At 39.8% G+C, this 18,272-nt stretch overlaps 3 protein-coding genes across 4 annotated transcripts; all 3 read left to right on the forward strand.

Annotated features, from left to right (window-relative positions):
* The first annotated feature begins 4,166 nt into the window (after positions 1–4,166).
* LOC115691226 (phospholipase D alpha 1-like) lies at positions 4,167–7,587 on the forward strand. Its single transcript, XM_030617812.2, has 4 exons — positions 4,167–4,415; positions 4,501–4,602; positions 4,997–6,893; positions 6,989–7,587. Exons 2-4 carry the CDS (start codon positions 4,504–4,506, stop codon positions 7,423–7,425), a joined length of 2,433 nt encoding a protein of 810 aa, XP_030473672.2. The 5' UTR covers positions 4,167–4,415; positions 4,501–4,503; the 3' UTR covers positions 7,426–7,587.
* Positions 7,588–10,833: 3,246 nt separating this feature from the next.
* LOC115691230 (uncharacterized) lies at positions 10,834–11,460 on the forward strand. Its single transcript, XM_030617816.2, has 2 exons — positions 10,834–11,065; positions 11,149–11,460. Exons 1-2 carry the CDS (start codon positions 10,894–10,896, stop codon positions 11,358–11,360), a joined length of 384 nt encoding a protein of 127 aa, XP_030473676.1. The 5' UTR covers positions 10,834–10,893; the 3' UTR covers positions 11,361–11,460.
* Positions 11,461–14,830: 3,370 nt separating this feature from the next.
* Positions 14,831–17,885, forward strand: LOC115691229 (uncharacterized). 2 transcript variants are annotated; one of them, XM_056306251.1, is made up of 6 exons: positions 14,831–15,057; positions 15,227–15,371; positions 15,859–16,088; positions 16,265–16,355; positions 17,206–17,272; positions 17,388–17,885. In XM_056306251.1, the coding sequence occupies exons 2-6, from the start codon at positions 15,313–15,315 to the stop codon at positions 17,439–17,441; spliced, it is 501 nt and encodes a 166-aa protein (XP_056162226.1). In that variant the 5' UTR covers positions 14,831–15,057; positions 15,227–15,312; the 3' UTR covers positions 17,442–17,885. The 2 variants fall into 2 exon arrangements, with proteins under 2 accessions (XP_056162226.1, XP_030473675.1); XM_030617815.2 differs by lacking the exon at positions 14,831–15,057 and having other exon boundaries at positions 15,064–15,371.
* The last annotated feature ends 387 nt before the right edge of the window (positions 17,886–18,272 follow it).

An 18,272-nucleotide genomic window follows, 5' to 3' on the forward strand; every position in this document is an offset into this window, starting at 1 on the left:
CTTTTAGGCTAGTGTTTGGGAAGGCTTGTCATCTACCGGTGGAATTAGAGCACAAAGTATATTGGGCATTGAAATTTCTGAATTTTGACATGCAGTCTGCAGGTGAAAGAAGATTGTTGCAACTAAATGAATTGGAGGAATTTCGCAATGAGGCCTATGAAAATGCTAAGATGTACAAGGAGCGTACTAAAAGATGGCATGATAAACACATATTCGAAGAGAGTTCGAAATTGGCCAAAAAGTTTTACTTTATAACTCTCGTCTTAAACTTTTCCGGAAAGTTACGTTCTCGATGGTCCGGTCCTTATACGGTAAATCAGGTATTTCCATACGGAGCGGTTGAAGTTGCACATGACACCGAAGGCACATTTAAGGTGAACGGTCAACGTTTGAAGCCCTACTTCGAAGGTTGTTACAACAAGCTAAGACCACTATTGAACTTCATCCTCCAGAATAACGACATCTGAGATAGTTCGGCTGAAAACTATAAAGCAAGCGCTTCTTGGGAGGCAACCCAAGCATTTTTATTATGTTTCTTCATTAATTTTTACGTTCAATTTTTTCAAAAAAAAAAAAAACATGATTAATATTTTTTATCCAGGTTAATTTTCTTTTGAAGGATCACCTTTTGGAGTTTAGTCATCAAGACCATCCATGGACACATCCGACTGACAAGGGGAGTTTTCTTGTTCCTATTTTTCTTTTGTTTCTTTTGTATTTCACATTGAGGACAATGCTTCATTCAAGTTTGGGGGAGACAAAATTTTTGCTCAAATTTTTTTGCTAAATCTGAATTTGTTTTTTTTTTTTTTGCATTCCTTGTTGTGAATTTTGCGATTCTTAGGAAAATTTAAATTTTGTTCAAACTTGAGAATGATATGTGAGTTAATTTTGATTCGATGATGTCGATCCACTTACCGAGCACTAGAAGTCCTTAATTTTTGAGTAGTGTGTACATCTAGAGAACATTCACGTGAAGTATGTGCTTTTCTTGGATCTCACCCAAATCTTAGAATTTGTTTGATTTTCTCTTGAGGCGAAATCCTAGGCTACATCTAACTGAGAAAATGATTTAGGCAATTTTTGGATTGATTGAGCCTTTCAAGCCAACCCTGTTTATTTATCCATAGTCATCCCGTTGAGCCTTAATTATTATCCAATCTTTTATTGGCACCTGCATTTTTAGCTTACCTTTTGCCAAATTATATCATTGTCCCACGCCCCATGAACATGTTAATTTTTTAGGATAAAAGTTTATTTGGAAGGAAGGGTGGAGCATGGAAATAATTTGATTGCTATGGTTGTTTGAAAAAAAAAAAGAAAAAAAAATTGCTTTTATGGTTCCCTATCCAACTTTCAATTGAGTGAGCTTTTCGGATACTCAATGGGTTGGGAATGTTCATGTTATATTAGGAGGGACTTAGGGAGGAACTCCACCATAAAGCAATGAAAAAAAAAGAGAGAAAAAAAAAGGAAAAAAAAAAAGGAAAAAGCATGATGATACGTGGTGGCAGAAAGATTATTTTGAAGATGTAAAATTGGGGATAGTGGCATATGCTCCAATTAGATCCTAGAAATCAATGTGTTCATGGGTGATTTGAGCTTAAATTTACCATTATCTCACCGTTAGCCCAGCCTTACATTACAACCTGAGAAAAGTCCTATTGATTTTTGGCTGGATGATTAGCTTACATTAGTGGAGAGAGGAATGAAAAGCAAACCTATGAGATTTGGTTATAATTATAAAGAGTTTTGAGAGGTTGCATACCAATGTGAACTTAAGCTGGATTGCATATAATTCGAAAAGATGAGGACTCACACACACACTTGGATCACATAGTTAGAATTGGTTTTAACTTATGAATCTATTTCAATGTTTGGATGAAATTTTTGTTTGTCTTTGAATTGTGATTTCGAGCAATTATGGAAGGAAGTCATGGAGGGGGTTGTTAGCTTAAATATGTCTTATATCTTGCTTTTGCTCGAGGACTAGCAAAATGTTAAATTTGGGGGTTTGATAACTCTATAAAAATAGAGTTATTTTATCTACTCTAGGCAATAAATAATGCAATATTTGTTAGAATATATTTGGATTTCCTTTTATTTACTTAATTTTTCCTTATTTATGCAGAATATTGAGATATGGAGAAAATAAGGAAAATATGGCAAAAAGAAGGAAAGGAATATGCAACCCGAGAAGAGTTAGAAGGTGGATATCACATTGGGAATTCTGCGATTTATTCCTAATTTTATACGAAAAGAAGCAATTGCGCTTGTGAGAGGAGTCTTGGATGTTATCATATAAATATGATAACTTGGGGGAACATGGAGTTTTTTAGATCGTTTTGTTTCGGTGTTCGAGAGTTTTTCAAGTATTTTGAAGAGAAGACAAAAGTGGTGACAGAATTCTTGTTCTTTGATTCAAGATGTTTGGTTTAATTTATATTTTCGTTTTTTTTTCTATTATATTCTAATTTTCTTTGTTAGAGCTACGATGTAGCCTAACCATGATGATATGAATTTCATGCTTTTTATGCTTTGCAAGTAATTTCATTTATGTGAGTTATATATTATTGTGCTTAATGCGTTTAGGTGATTGGCCACCACTTGAATGATCGGATGTGCATGTTTGAGGCGAGAAGTAATAATATGCAATTGCTCCTTATAATATATAACCATGCATTAAATGTGGATAGAAATATACCATGTTATTTGTGTAGCTTTCGGTGATAAGGTGGTCAAAAGATTCATTGTAAACCGGGAATATTCACAGATTTTAATGCGCTTATGTTTATTTAAATTCACATAGAAATATAGTGAATTGATAAAGCGAGTAGGTTCTATATCTAGAGATAGGATAGTAAATAGACTAGGAAATTCCGCTATCACATGTTTGATATTGTTCTTGTATGCATAATGATCCGAAATTCATATCTAGTGGTTATGGTGAAATTGGATGCTCTAACATAATTTACCCGATTGATTATATTGCCTTTAGTTTAAAAATTTCGTTTTTAAAAATTGTCAATTTTTATTTGTTCTCAATTATATTTTGATCAGTTAGATAAATTTTAGAATTAGTCCATTTTTAATATTTAATTGGTTTATTATCATCAATCTCTCGTGGGACGATACTCTTACCGTCATTATATTCTTGTCAACACGTTCGTTGACACGTGCAGAATTTTACGAACAAAGGTTCCATTCCATGTTATAGACCCTAAAAAACGTGTGATATAGATTGGTCCGACCCTTCTTTCTATCCACATTTTGCACTCGACCTAAATACTTTTAGGTATTAATTTTGGCCTCAAAGTCACAAATGATGGCCGTGCAGCCAAGTCCTTTCTTGATCTTGAATCAGAGACATCTGATCTGAGTTGTTGAAAGCTCATGTGGGAAAACCCCTTGACCAAAATTTTTTATTATAGAACATGGAGTTGGTCACCTAATAAAAATGTCCGATGTTAGATGGTGTGGAGGCTCACGGCCGACAGTCTAAGATAAAGAAACAAAATTGCAGCTGTCTTACGTTAATTGAATTTAGCTGTAAGCCGTCATCCTCTGACTTTCTTATATTTCTGGAAGAGTAACTCACGACAGACCGAGTTGAGTTCAAACTGAGATTTTCTTGTTCTTCCTGTCTTCCTCTTTAAGTCTGCGTGAGCTGGTTCATGTCCATACAGGCAGCCAGTTTTAAAATTAAAAAGCAAATCAAATTTCTCGTTATAAAAAATCATGGTGGCACTCATTTTTTTATGTCTAAGTCGAGAAGATAAAATATGATTAAACCCAGAAAACATCTTGAATGTTTTGTGATCGTTATGACTTCTCCAAATCGAGGCAAAAACCTTTCGAAGTCGCGACCGCTGATTGCCAACCGGGCCTGATATCCAGGATTTTGCACGCCAGTTGCAGATAAAGAAAGGTGCCTTCATGCAGAAGGAATTGACGCAACTAATTCGATTTTGTTCCACTCTCAGGAGACTTTTGAGAAGTCAATGTCTTAAATCCATCACAACTTCTCATGTTAATGATTCCAGCCGACCCGAAAAAGATTCCTTATTGTAGAGTCCCTTAAAATTAGTTACTTGAGGATTTATGCAATTAATATGAATTGTTTAGTGGATGCATCTACTATTCTTTCTTTCTACGTCCAGCACACCAACTGGTCATCAGGACAACCTTAAGAATTCAGAAACCTTCCAAGAAGCTACACTTGATGTCCCATGAAATGCTTGAAATCGATATAAACTTCAAACCGCAAGCAAGATGGGTTAGCTTGTTTTCAAATTTACCGGTGAACTTGCAATCAAAGTTAGCTGATTTCTATCTACTCATCGGACTAATCTGCAAGGCACCTCGAGAGAACTGCATTGACCTTGAACCCTAGAACCTCTGTTTGATCAGACTTGGTAAGACAGCGAATTCTTCGAGAATATTTGGATTTTGCAAATAAATATCAGTTTCCTTTTGACCTTTCCTCTGATGAAATGACAGGCGATGGTTATGGAGGATGTGCTTCTGCATGGAACGCTTCACTTGACGATATTCGAAGTTGATGGAATTTCTGGAGGAAAATCTGCTGCTTTCTTTCATAAGGTACACAATCTCCTACCGAAAACGTTAATGCCCTTTTGAATCAAATGTATCAAGTTAACTCTCTTCTTTTATAATCATCTTTTCCGTAATTCGTTTCTGTCTTTTGACATGAAGAAAAGCAGAGAGGAAAGTAGGAAATAATTCTCTAGTATTAGCGTCAATCTAAGCAAAGTCGATCATGATTCCGATTCAAAAAAATTTCTGAAGAGGAGAATTAGTATGCTTGAAAATTGATCTCGTTCTCTTTAAAAATTTCCATTGAAATGCTTAACAGTACAAGCTCGTCTAGCTTCTCCGGGTTTCAGAACATTCTCCGTTCTCTGTATTCTGTGAGCTAATGTTGATGTTAGATCCTGTGTCTGAACTTCTAATATGTCTTAACAACTTTACGCAGCTAACAAAGGAAATTGGGAAATGTATTGCGTGCGGAAGACCCACGTTCAAACTCTATACTACAGTCGATATAGGCAAAACTCGAGTTTCGCGAACGAGACTAACGGAAAGTGGTCCCTGCAACCCAATATGGAACGAGTCCTTCCACATATACTGCGCCCACGCGACTTCTCAAATTACGTTCTCCATCAAGCAAGCTGATCCTATTGGAGCAACTGTGATCGGAACGGCTTTGCTTCCCATTAGTGAAATCGTGAAGGGGCAAGAAGTCGACAGGTGGCTCGAGATATCCAGGGGAGAGCACACATCCCTCCACCATGGTTCGAAGATCCATGTCAAGTTGAAATTTGATAGCGCCGCTGAAGACCCGCACTGGTGTAAAGGGATTCGGAGTCCTGACTTTCTGGGAGTGCCTCACACATTCTTCGAACAAAGAAAAGGTTGTAAAGTCACTCTTTATCAAGATGCTCATGTCGAAGACGGCTTTACCCCGAAGATCCATCTCGCCGGTGGCAAGCACTACGAACCTCATCGCTGTTGGGAGGATATTTTCGATGCAATTTCAAATGCCAAGCAATTTGTTTATATAGCTGGATGGTCGGTGTACACGAAGATCACCTTGATCAGGGACCTAAAGAGGCAAAAACCGGGAGGAGACATGACCCTCGGCGACCTCCTGAAGATGAAAGCTGACGAGGGCGTCGTGGTCCTAATGCTCATTTGGGATGACAAAACCTCGGTTAGAGATCTTAAGAAAGATGGAGTGATGGCTACTCATGACGAAGACACTAGGAGTTTCTTCCATGGGACTAGAGTTCATTGTGTCCTATGCCCTCGGAATCCAGACAATGGCCGAGGCCTTGTTCAAGGCATGGAGATTGCTACCATATTCGCACATCACCAGAAGATTGTGGTGGCTGATAGCGAGGCTTCGGGTGGAGAATCCGGGAAGAGAAAGATTGTTAGCTTCATCGGTGGAATCGATCTTTGTGACGGGAGATACGATACTCCTTCCCATCCCCTGTTCAGGACATTGGACTCGGTTCATCACAACGATTTCCACCAGCCGAATTTCGGTGGCGCGTCGATCAAGAAAGGTGGACCGAGGGAGCCTTGGCACGATGTGCATTGCCGGCTCGAAGGCCCGGTCTCCAGAGACGTGTTGCTCAACTTTGAGCAAAGATGGAGAAAGCAAGGACATGGCAACAACTTGCTTGTCAACGTAAGTGCTGAAGTATTCATGCAACCATCTGAAGAAGTTTTGCTCGATGATAGTGAAACGTGGAACGTTCAATTGTTTCGCTCCATCGACGGCGGGGCAGCTCTTGGATTGCCAGACACCCCAGGCTATGCAGCAAAGCACGGCATCATTAGGGGCAAAGAATACCCCATTGAGAGAAGCATCCAAGATGCTTATATCAACGCGATTCGACGGGCGAAGAATTTCATTTACATCGAAAACCAGTACTTCCTAGGAAGCTCGTTCTCGTGGGAGTCAAGCGACGCCAAAGTCCAGGAGGCCGGCGCTCTTCATCTGATCCCCAAAGAGTTGTCGCTAAAGATCGTTAGCAAGATCGAAGCAGGGGAGAGATTCGCAGTGTATATGGTCATCCCAATGTGGCCGGAGGGCGTTCCAGAGAGTCCATCAGTTCAAGCTATATTGCATTGGCAGCACCAGACAATGGAGATGATGTACAAGGATGTAGCGCGGGCTATCCGCAACAACGGGCTCGACGCAGACCCCACGGACTACTTGACATTCTTCTGCTTGGGAAATAGAGAGACTGAAAAATATGGAGAATACGTACCTGCGGAGCAGCTAGAACACGATACCGATTACCGAAGGGCTCAGCGTTCGAGGCGATTCATGATTTACGTGCATGCCAAGACAATAATCGGTACGAAATCTTTGTATTATCAGTTCACTTGCTTGAATTGGGTAAGTTAGAGTTTGCTATTAAACAGATAGACTAATAATTCTTGTGCTATTAAGTCGACGACGAATACATAATCGTGGGATCGGCCAACATCAATGAGAGGTCGATGGACGGTGCCAGGGACACCGAGATCGCGATGGGAGCTTACCAGCCGCATCATCTAGACGACAAACCACACCGAGCCAGAGGCCAGATCTACGGTTTTCGGATGTCCTTGTGGCATGAGCACCTGCGCGAGCGCCACCGCTCCTTCGATCACCCTGAGAGTTTGGAGTGCGTCCAGATGGTCAACCAGATCGCTGATCGCAACTGGAGGCTATACTGCTCGGAGAAACCCGATCGAGACTTGCCGGGTCAGTTGCTGAAGTACCCAATTGCAATTGCTGAGGATGGAAAGGTTGCAGAGCAACCTGGCATGGAGTTTTTTCCAGATACAAAGGCTAAAGTTCTTGGGTCCAAATCACATGTCCTACCATCACTCCTCACTACTTAGACATAAAATTCAGTGCACAATAACTGTTCACCAGCCACAGAATCATTCAATTTGTACTTGTTCTTAGAAAAGATTGCTTCGTTTCTTTCCGTACATTATGATATTTTGATGTTAGTGGAAAACATGTGTTTCTATATGAATCTCCCTGTTGTACGAGGTTAATCCTGTTGTGTCCATGACATGAAAATGGTCATAGATAAGAATAGTTATCTCAATGACCTCAACACCAATCTGTCCTCGAGCTCTCGTTGCAAACATTGTCTAAGTTGTGGAAATTACGTTGTGGTCCGTAAATGGCTACTAATTGCTTGAAGGAGTGGAATTTATGATAAGAAAGGACGAGCTATGTTGCAGTTCATGGTCAGAGAGGATAGTAGCTATGTCAACTTCAAAAGGAGAAAAAGGAAAGTTAGAGTTTCGTGAAAGCATGGTGCTTGGTTGGGTTTGGTCAAATTGTGACCTTGATTATAAGACTAATTTGAGGCATTAAAACTCAATCAAATCGTATAATCGATTTATTTGGAAGAGGGTTTTCATAATATAATTAAGAGCATATTGGGCTGGATCGCTATAGATTATATTGGCCCCTTCGTCATATATATAGTTTGACAAATGTTAGTAGTCATAGACGGTGGAGTTGAAGGGACGTAGGCTTCTTTTTTTATTCTAAGAAAGTACAAAATTTTCGTTAAATCATATTTTTTTGGGATTTTTATACAGTACACAATATATGCAAGTCATCGATTCACAGCCCACCTCCATCAACATTAATACGGTAATTATGGTTTAAACATTTGACTATCTGAATCAGTGATAATGAATGTGGTCAATATAAAAAAAGGGATAATTACACAAATGACTCTTAAACTTTGACTCAAATTACAATGTGGTCCATGAACTTTTAATTTATTCAATGTAGTCCATAAACTTTAGCCTACTGTTCAATGTGGTCCCTAGACTTTTAATACATGCTCAATGTAGTCTTTAAATTATATAAAAATGTTTAATGTTGTCTCTGATCTTGAATAAATGAAAGGATTACATTGAATATTTTTATACAATTAATGGACTAATTTGAATATGTACAAAAAATTCAGGGATGACTATGTTACAAATTAAGTTAAAGTTTAGAGACCAAATTACATATTGGATTAAAGTTAAGAGACTATTTGTGTCAATTTTTTCATGAAAAAAATGAGTCACACATGTTATGTACTTTTAGTACCCCAACTGTCTCGAAAAAATCAAAGCCCAATCATATCACTCTTTGCTAATCTCCATTATACTGAATCTTCTCTTAATCACTTTATTAGGAGGAACAACAAAGCCCACGTGCATGATCTCATCTAACAAGTTAGGTGTGGAAGATGAGATGGGTGACGTGGAAGCCCCTTCTACCGCTCTTGGTATTGGAAATTCTTGGCCAATGAAGTGGTGAAAAGAGAGACATCCAACGATAAGAATTAGCGATCTTAATCATTAATTTAAGTTTGATACCACGTACTTTTTCTAGGTGGCAAATGACGATTGCCTACATAAGCTCTCACGACAAGCAAAGTAAAATTGGTAAATTAATAATGCCTCCTTACGTAATTTAAATGATATCATTCTAGAAGCAGAGTTTGAATATGAATATATATTATAAATATATATAATAGAAAAAGAGTAGTTTTTTTAAAGATAAATATAGAAAATGAGTGATTTTTAAGATTAATGATGCATTTGTGATGACACCTACGCCACACGAAGCAAATTAATAACTGTCGTTTTTATTAGTACATTAAGCTATGGAATATGTGGTGTTTGGGAGTGATTTTGTGATGCTAATTCTTTCGAAAACAATTAAACTACTCTAGTATAACATTTGGTAGCACTTCATGAGAGCAAGAAATGGAGGCATTACATTAAGAAGTCAAGGGTTGAATTTCAATGAGTGATCTAGTTAGGGATACTTTGAAACTCTTTGGTTGCTGCAAAAAAATTGTAACATTTTTCCATCTTTAAATTACTTATAAACTTTATGACCCCAGAAGAAATTACTTAGTCACTTAATTAATAACCTTTAGCACCATATACTTAGTCACTTAATTAACAACCTTCAGCACCATATAGGTCCTGGAAAAATCGTCCCGCTTTAATATGATAAAAATTAATTTCTAATAACTTTTAGTACCGCAACTGTCTCGAAAAAATCGTTATGCTTTCATGAGAGAAAGATAATAATTTCTAATCATTTATTTATTAACTTTTAGCACGAGAAGAAAACTGTCTCGAAAAAACCACTTTCCTTTCATAAAAAACTAATAATATTTCGTTATCAATAATTAATAGCTTTTTATTGCTGACGACACCAAGATATCTACTCGTCAAGCACCCACTGCAGCCTCAGCCAAGGACATCAAAGTGCATTAAATTACTCGATTAGAAGTAGAAAGTTCACTGCTAATCAAACCATACAGTGTTGGCCAAAAAAGAAAAATCAATTAGATAATCAAATTGCACTATTATTATAGGGTTAGGCAGCACTTATGGAGCTTATGATTGGGCAACTTCTGCCTCACGCAAACAAGAAATTGACATCATCCAAGACCCACTCTTTTCTTGGCACTGCCGTGTAGAACACCAACATAAGACTTAGCAACTAGTGATTGGATCACATGAAGTGTTTTTCTTGCGTTGTTAGATTAAACTAATCAGATGTTCCATCACGATAAGACACACTAAACTCCGCTTGGAAAAACACGAACCCCAGTTTTCTTTGTCGCTTTTTGGACGGCTACTCATTCGGTTGCGATAGCAACGTTGGAGAAGAGCTACGATTGCTCGAAAGGCTGAATCAATGAGTTATACGCTAACTGGATATTATGGCTTGCTAATTAGTTGCTGAGCATTTCTTCTGCACCCCTAGATCTCAACACGAATCTCCAGCAGGTATTGATGGGCTCCTTTGGCCATGGTCTTTTCCGAGACCAAACCGTGGTGGCGATTCTCCCTCCACAACATCGGTAATATATGAGATTTCTTATAAAACCCAGATACCAATGTACATTGGGAGGGCCTATCGGTCAACAATTCCTTTGAATACTGATATACATTAAGAGGATCCATCAACGACTATTATATGACATCATCGACCGTTTATTTGAGTCAGTAACTGACTTTTTTCTCAACAAAAATACCTAATTAAAAAGTCGGTAAATTAAAAGAAAAATCAAATAAACTTGGATAACTTAAATTAAAGTCGGTAGTCCAGACCTAGTTGATAACTCACTCAGAGAAAAGTTGATAAATCATTTAAGGAAAAAAAAATGAGCCAAATGCTTACGTAGAAGGTGCTTCCGGACTTAATGAATATATTCTCTCCCTGGATTCAGCACTATATAAGCCTTCACTCTCTTCCCTCATCATCTCATCAACTCACCCTTCGCTCTTGCTCATTTCCCTCTTCGACCAAACCAAGCAACAAGCATGACTCTCATCCCGAGCTCGGATGGGGCATCGTTGGCCACGGCCATGGCGGTCTCGGGCACGTTAATCCTCTTCGCCATAGGCTTCCAAAAGTCATACTCGACCACCCGCATCATAGTTGACCACATCGCTGAATTCTCGGAACCGGACATAGCATCTTGCACGATCTCTGGTACGCTTACCTATTCGACTACGTGTATAACCTAATCTGTGTAGCAAGAACTTCGTTAACCGATCGAGCCTGACCTCGCGCAGGTGCAACCAACAAGAAGAAGAAGATCAAGAGAGAGAAAGCAAGAAAGAGAGTTCCTTTCGAAGAGGATGCTAAAGATGATGATCATTATCCTTCGTCGTCCACGAAGTACAAAAGCTCGTCCAAGTTCGGAGAAATCCCAGCGAACAGAGCAGCACTTTACGAAGCAATTCTCAGGGATCGCAACCGTCACAGATTGGCCAGTTGTTATTGATAAAGAACTTTTATTTTCACGTGAAAAAAAAGGAAAATATAGAAAAATATCCTGTCTTATATAATGTCTACATCGTCGGCCATTAGTATTTTCCGATAAATATTCTCTATGTTCTTTTCTTTTTGTCCCTTTTTGTTCTATAGCTCTCGTTTTTCTTTTTCCTTTTTTCGGTTCTACCTTGTCACTAAGCAAGGAAGTGTAAGGAGCCTATGGAGATTGGTATGTGGGCTCAAAATGTGTATATCTGATGAATATGTGTGGAAGGAGGATGGTTTTTCTCAAGTAAAATATTTTGATTGGTTGTTCCATTTATGTAAATTGTAGTTAGTGATAATCTCATGTACTATCTAAGAATTCCTCCGTGCCACTCACATGTCACAGAAACTTGATTTGGATGTCATGCTATATGGAAGGTTAATCAATTGAGTAGCTAGAGACAACGCAGAACTTCCGGATAAGTTGTTTTTCACTGCATTTAAGCTTGATTTTAGTTTATTGAAAATCATTTTGTACATATTGAGTTTATCAAATAAACGAGAGAACTACCCAAACAAGTGTTTTGAGTGCCGGGGAATATGTTATCAAAGCAAATCAAGATGGATTATGGAAGTGTTTTTAAGCAACATGATAATGATTTCCATGGAAAATACAGTTATTTTGAGTAAAATCCGCATATTAGTGGGTCAACATATAATGTCGTGAGCAAGAAATAGATGGTGGTGACTAGCCACAGGCGAGGGTCACCCTTACTTACCTCGAGCAAGGCTTTCCCTCGCTGGCCTCGAGCTGGGCTTGCCTGCGAGGCTGGCCAGGTCACCTTGCCACTGGATTTGGCGAGGAGCAACCTCACTAACCTTGAGCCTTGCCAAAGGCCAGCAAGGGGCAACCTCCCAGCTTCAAGCAAGGTCACCTCACCGCTGGATCCAGCAATGGGCGAACTTGCTAGACACCTTGCTATAGGCCGTCGAGGTCAAGCCTCACCCAAAGTTGGTGAAGCCGACCCTTGCCGGCCTCTAGCAAGGCTCGACCTCGCCGTGCGGCCTATCAAGGTCACCTCACCGGATCGGTCGGCCCTCGTCTGTGGCCGGTCACCAGATTGTCGAGGCATGGCGATTGACGAAAGAAGAAGAAAAGAAAAAAAAGAAAAGAAAAATGAAAGAAAAATATTTAATTCAAAAAAATTTCAATTTTTTTTTAAATTACAAAATTGTTTAGGTTAGCCTCAACCGTGCCACATAAGATGGTTGGTGCTCACGTTGGTGATTTTCAGTTAAAATTGGCTGAAAGGACAACATTGGCAAATCGTCAAAAGGTTTAGGACTAAATTGGTCAAATTATTTCGATAAAAAAATTGATCAATTAAAAGGTTTAAGATTGAATCAGTACAAGTGCAATAATTTCTTTTTTTGGTAATTTCCCCATCAATTACTCTACAAGCTGAAGTTATTAACCAGATAACTCAGCAACCTTTTTTTTTATAGGAATAATGACACAAACAGTTCATGAACTTTAGCCCAATGTGCAATTTAGTCCCTAAACTTTTAATTTGTTTAATGTAGTCTCTGAACTTTAGCTTAATGTTCAATGTGGTCCACGAACTTTTAATTTGTTCAATGTAGTCGTTGAACTTTTGGTACATGTTCAATTTAGTTTACGAACTATATGAAAGTGCTCAATGTAGTCCTTCCATTAATTCAAGTTCAGGGATTACATTGAATATTTTCATATAGTTCAAAGACTAAATTGAACATGTACCAAAAGTTTAACGACTACATTGAATAAATTAAAAGTTCAGGAAAATGCCAAAATTTAGAGACTGTTTGAGTCATTTTTCCTTTTTTATAATCTTTTATTGTGTGACTGACGTCTACTAAGATAATGCCCTTATCATGTGGATGAATTTTTTTTATTTTGTAAGGAAAGAAAAATGAAGTAGCGACGGCTCTTCATTTTTTTTCTCACCCTTCTTCCAAAGGCATCTCCCATTCTTAGTACGAAAGAGAAGTAACGAACTTACTTTTGTTAGCTATGGCGGCTGATCGACCAATAGGACTTAAGAGAAGCTAAAACAAGGGTTATCCTGATTTTACCTCATTGTTTAGTGTGAGATCACCTAAGTATAAAATTAAAAATTAAAAAAGAGGGTTTCGTGGTACAATGGAACATTACTAGATTCGTTCATGTAAGTTAGATCCGGCGCATGACCTCATCTAACATTTTTGGTAGGGCAAAGTGGGTGGTGACGAGAGAGCTCTCATCATTTCCATGGCACGACATAATTTGAGCATGCTAAGATTTAAGAATCAAAAGGGCGAAAGTGGGTTTTCTTTTTTTTACTTCTTTGTAACACGGGATTATTCGGACCGTTGACTCGATTGGTTTCTACTGATACAAGCAAATTTGAGAATGAAGCTTCATAAGTAGTCCAGCCTGCATCAGCCCAGAATTATTTTGAGTGGGCTAGTAGGGTAGAGTGTGATATTGAATCGAGATCTATCGTACCCGAACCAAGTGCTCGACAATTCAACTGACCCTCAACCGATGAAAGGGATTTTGCCATCGACTCACTCTTTAAGTAAGTTTATAGGGAAAAATTACAAAAAACCACTTTGCATCGTGACACATTTCCCGAACTTTTTTGTGACGCCAAAATCCTGAACTTTGTTTTTGTGACACATTTATCCCAATGTATTTAGTCCATGGGCATTTTCGTCTTTTTGCTTTTCTTTTTTTTTCTTTTTCCTTTCCGGCGAGGGCCTCGCCGGCGTCGGCGAGGGCCTCGCCGGATCCGCGAGGGGGCCCTCGCCGGCGCAGCGAGGCGGCCCTCGCGAGTCCGGCGAGGCGGCCCTTCGAGGCTCGGGCGAGGTCAACCCTCGCCCGACGCGCGAGGTTGACCTCGCCGGCCGGCGAGCCGCCGCCCCGGCGCGGCGAGGCCCTCGTAGGAAAGGAAAAAAAGAAAAAAAAAAGAAAAGCAAAAAGACGAAAATGCTCATGGATTAAATACATTGGGGTAAATGTGTCAAAAAAGAGTTCGAGGTTTTGGTGTCCAAAAAGCTCGAATAAATGGTCACGATGGAGTTGTTTTGGTGGTTTCCCAAGTTTATAAGTAAGTTTTTGCATTCGTGTTCACTACTATTAAAGACAATTGCTTCGGCCTTGCTATGGACAGCGCGGGCTTTCTGTCCGGACTCACGACAACTAGGCCGGATTCATCTCAACCATCGATCGCGGGGACCCCACGTGTAGGGGATCCACGCGAGACCCAGGTGATCGACGGTTAAGATCACTCCCGTTTATCCCAAAAAATAAGTTTTAAAAAAAACCCCAAAGCAATCGGACCTATATATCATGAAAACAGATCTTCCATGGCCTTATCCAAATTTAAGTTCGGATGTCAATGGAAGAGATTCGACGGTCGGTGGCATCTCATCGCCGAAACGAGCTGAACCATTCGACAAAACTGATTTACAGTTGGGATCCCACCTTAATCTCTCCAAAAACTCGACCCATCATCGTTTTCTTTCTTTCTTTCTTTTCAAACCTTTTCTTGGCCGAGTTGTGTCAGACTTGTCGGTCCGTTTCTTGGGCCGAGCAAGAACCGGTCTTGGGCTCGAGCCCGGGACATCATCGTCGTCGTCGGTAAGGGCTCTCGGCAATCATCGGCGCGCTGGGTCAACGAGGATTGGGGAAATTGGAGGTAATTACTGCACCCAACGAGACGAAATAGCGGCTGTCTTTTTTGGCCGCGACGACCGAGGATCAGCTTCTTTTTTCGTCTGATGGGTTTTTCTGTTTACTTTCGATCTGGGGGCGACAGTGTTTAACGTTATTGCAACTCCAACTTCTGGCTGAAACGTGCGTTACAGTGAGTGTAGGTTTATGATTATTAATTAGGAAAGGAAATCCCGTCTCTGGGTGTCGCCAGTTTCTTGATTTGGGTCGTGACAGTAACATGGTGTTGCTCAGTAGCTCGAGTACAGTTTGGATCCGCCACATTCTTGCTTGCATGGGGTAAGCCCTCGATTCGTTCTTTCTGATTTGTTTGGGTTCTCTGGAAGTTTTGTTGGCTGATTTCTGGGAGAAATTCCTTGTCTTGAACATGTAACGATTCTTGGCTTGTCTGAGTCTGTTTCGTGTGTTGTTCTCTGCTTAATGTTTGGTTTAAGATTTGGGTTGAGTTGAAATTTGTTAATTTGTGGGGTTGATTTTAGATGGGTTCTTGGATTTATCTATATTGCTCGACTGCTCCAGTTTATTGAAAGTGAAAGTGGAAAAGTTTCTCCTTCAGAAATTGTTCAAGAAGTGATGGATGGGATAGAACAGAGAGCGCTTCTTGAGAATTTTATCGTTAAAAAGAGTAGGAATGGATTTGTGATGCCTAATGTTGAGACTAAGCCCAGGGGGTTCGATAACGGTGTTTCTTGATCAGGTCCGATAGTGTGTTCCTCGCTGCTGGTAACTCTTGCTTATGTGATTTACACGGTCTATGACGTGGCAGCGGTTGCTTTGGATGCTATTCGAAGCCCACACCAATCATAGCTGTGGATGAACCGGCCAAGGGGCTGCGTATTCAAGGGCAGACTGTGAAGAAGCCCAGCTTTTCCGATGATTTCTGGAGCAGTAGCACTTTTGATGTGGATAATGGCGCTTTTCAATCTCAGAGAAGCATGTCGTCTATCAGCACGTCGACTCTTAATCAGAGCAACGATTCTGAGTTTGTAAATCACGGTGCGTTTTCGACTCCATGTTGCTTGTTCTGGTACGGGGAGAAGTGCTCCGTCGTCGTGACGGTTTCTGCTGCTGATGAGCTTAATGCTTCGAATGAATTTTTATGCCCACTTTAAAGTGTTTTGTGTGCTGTTACTCTTGTCACCATATGTAATGTTGCAGCTTTATTGTTGCAGGTCTTATCCTATGGAATGAGAGCAGGCTGCAATGGATTGGAAATGGGAGCTCCAGGAATCAATCTAAACAGAAGCGTGGACGTACATTGAGGTGCGTACTCTAGCCATATCCTCTTTGTGTGCACAATCTTGCTCGTTGCTACTTTCTCTCCATTCTCTTCGGTGCATTTAGGTTTCAACTGACGTTAGCAAGTCAATTAACCCAATTACTATTATGTGGAAGTAATTACTAAAGTTCAAAGAGTTATGCCATCATTTAAACCTGATTTGAGATCTGGAAATCAAATTGGCTCGGTTGCTAGAGGCCTTCGTTATCCAGAGATCAGATTAGAGCTTCAGTCTCATAAACCCCCTTCCCCTTGCCTACCTCACCCAATGAGAATGAAAAAGTGAAATAAAACAAAGATTCGGCTCACTTGTAAAGAAGATTTAAGAAAATAATAATATGAGGAAGTACCTGGAGAGGCCTGGTTTAGCTCACACAATTCAGCATGGGTCAACCAAATGGATACTATAGAGTGTGAGACCTGTCAATCCTCTAATCAACTTGTCCGATCCTCAGATTCCATGTATTCAAATACTTGATGTACATTGCACTTCATGAAGCTATTCATCATCTCATTAATAAGTTCATGGCCTATAATGTCATGCTGTTTATTGCACACTGTCAAGCTGTCAGCGTCTCGGTATTAAGATATGTTGCTTCAAAAATCACTTGATCTTATGTTTTCTAGCAATATAAAGCATTTATTCATCATATGCTTTTGGAATCAAGTGGAATATATTGTGTGGTAAGCTTATGCTATAGCAGGCAGTGCTATATGTACATATCCTCACCTTCATTTGGTCTTTCACATTCACAGAACATGTATATAGTTATACACTTACAGACACATATATTCATTCTTCCATTTCTGATTATACTTTCTAAATCTATGCAGTTGGAATACCACTTATGAAAGCATACTCGCTAGGAGAACTCCTTTCGCCAGGCCCGTCCCTTTATCGGTAAGTACGCCAGAGTTATATATTTCACCGTAGTGACATTTATACTATTTGTACCAGCAACTACTGCATACTTGCTAACTACAACCCGTGATTTCTTCTTTTGCTGCATTCACAGGAAATGATAGAATTTCTGGTTGAAGCCTGGGAGCAGGAGGGGATGTATGACTAAGGAAGTACGTCGCCGAGAAGTTCCACATGTGTAGCCTGCATTGATTTGTGATCTTACTCTGCCTCTTTAATGTTAACCAAGAGGCATTTGTATAGAGCTTGAGAATATCAATGAAACCCAAGAAACAGCTGATGATGTGAAGAAAGGTCTGTATCTCAGTTCTAACATCCGCTGTGATTCTGCCCCGGTCCGCTTGAACTTATATGCTCTCTGTGCAGTAGGCTGATCATGTTCTGTTGTATATCTGATCTGATATGTACAGATTAAGCTTGTTGGCTGTTGTACATTACCCTGGATTCTTTCACTTAGTGTGCGCGGCAGGCGATCTAATATGATCAAAACGCTTGACGGGTGCTGTATCAACTATCTAGATTGGAAAGCAGATGTTGTCGTCGTTCCGAGATGGTAATGGCTAGTGAAGCAATGTTTGTGAATTTTGATTAAGTTGCAGTGGGTCATAGGCGTACGATTTGGGAACGCCGCAAAAGGCTTCGATGATGCTACCGACAATCCTGAAGCTTTCAGGGGGGAAAAAAAACCTGTCGCAGAAACTTGCTTTCAAAAATCAGCAGAGCCATTCGGTTTCTCATAGAGGAGTTAATGCTATGGTACGTCGGTGCCGGTATACTCAACAAGGATGACATTGCATTGCGGACGGTGGTGTGGTGTCTTTGGAAACAAATCTTCCTTCTTAACAGTTCTCAAATGTTGTAATCGCCGATTCGGTCGATTAAGCAACTTTCTTTCTCCAATCTCATTCTCAAGACCTAATAAATCATGACTTTTTCAACACATCGAATTGACGATTTAATCTCTTGCGAATTTCGATAG

Source organism: Syzygium oleosum, unplaced genomic scaffold, assembly GCF_021117445.2.
Source record: "Syzygium oleosum isolate NSW1041296 unplaced genomic scaffold, Sole_v2.1 Sole_v2.42, whole genome shotgun sequence".
Taxonomy (NCBI): Eukaryota; Viridiplantae; Streptophyta; class Magnoliopsida; order Myrtales; family Myrtaceae; genus Syzygium; species Syzygium oleosum.

Excerpts from the sequence above, each read along its gene's own strand:
- LOC115691229 (XM_056306251.1), top strand. The coding sequence starts at position 15,313 with ATGGTGTTGCTCAGTAGCTCGAGTACAGTTTGGATCCGCCACATTCTT. Across the intron at positions 16,089-16,264 it reads TTCTGAGTTTGTAAATCACG|GTCTTATCCTATGGAATGAG; the intron begins GTGCGTTTTCGA and ends TTATTGTTGCAG. Across the intron at positions 16,356-17,205 it reads AAGCGTGGACGTACATTGAG|TTGGAATACCACTTATGAAA; the intron begins GTGCGTACTCTA and ends AAATCTATGCAG.
- LOC115691230 (XM_030617816.2), top strand. The coding sequence starts at position 10,894 with ATGACTCTCATCCCGAGCTCGGATGGGGCATCGTTGGCCACGGCCATG. Across the intron at positions 11,066-11,148 it reads AGCATCTTGCACGATCTCTG|GTGCAACCAACAAGAAGAAG; the intron begins GTACGCTTACCT and ends GACCTCGCGCAG.
- LOC115691226 (XM_030617812.2), top strand. The coding sequence starts at position 4,504 with ATGGTTATGGAGGATGTGCTTCTGCATGGAACGCTTCACTTGACGATA. Across the intron at positions 4,603-4,996 it reads CTGCTGCTTTCTTTCATAAG|CTAACAAAGGAAATTGGGAA; the intron begins GTACACAATCTC and ends AACTTTACGCAG. Across the intron at positions 6,894-6,988 it reads GCATGCCAAGACAATAATCG|TCGACGACGAATACATAATC; the intron begins GTACGAAATCTT and ends TGTGCTATTAAG.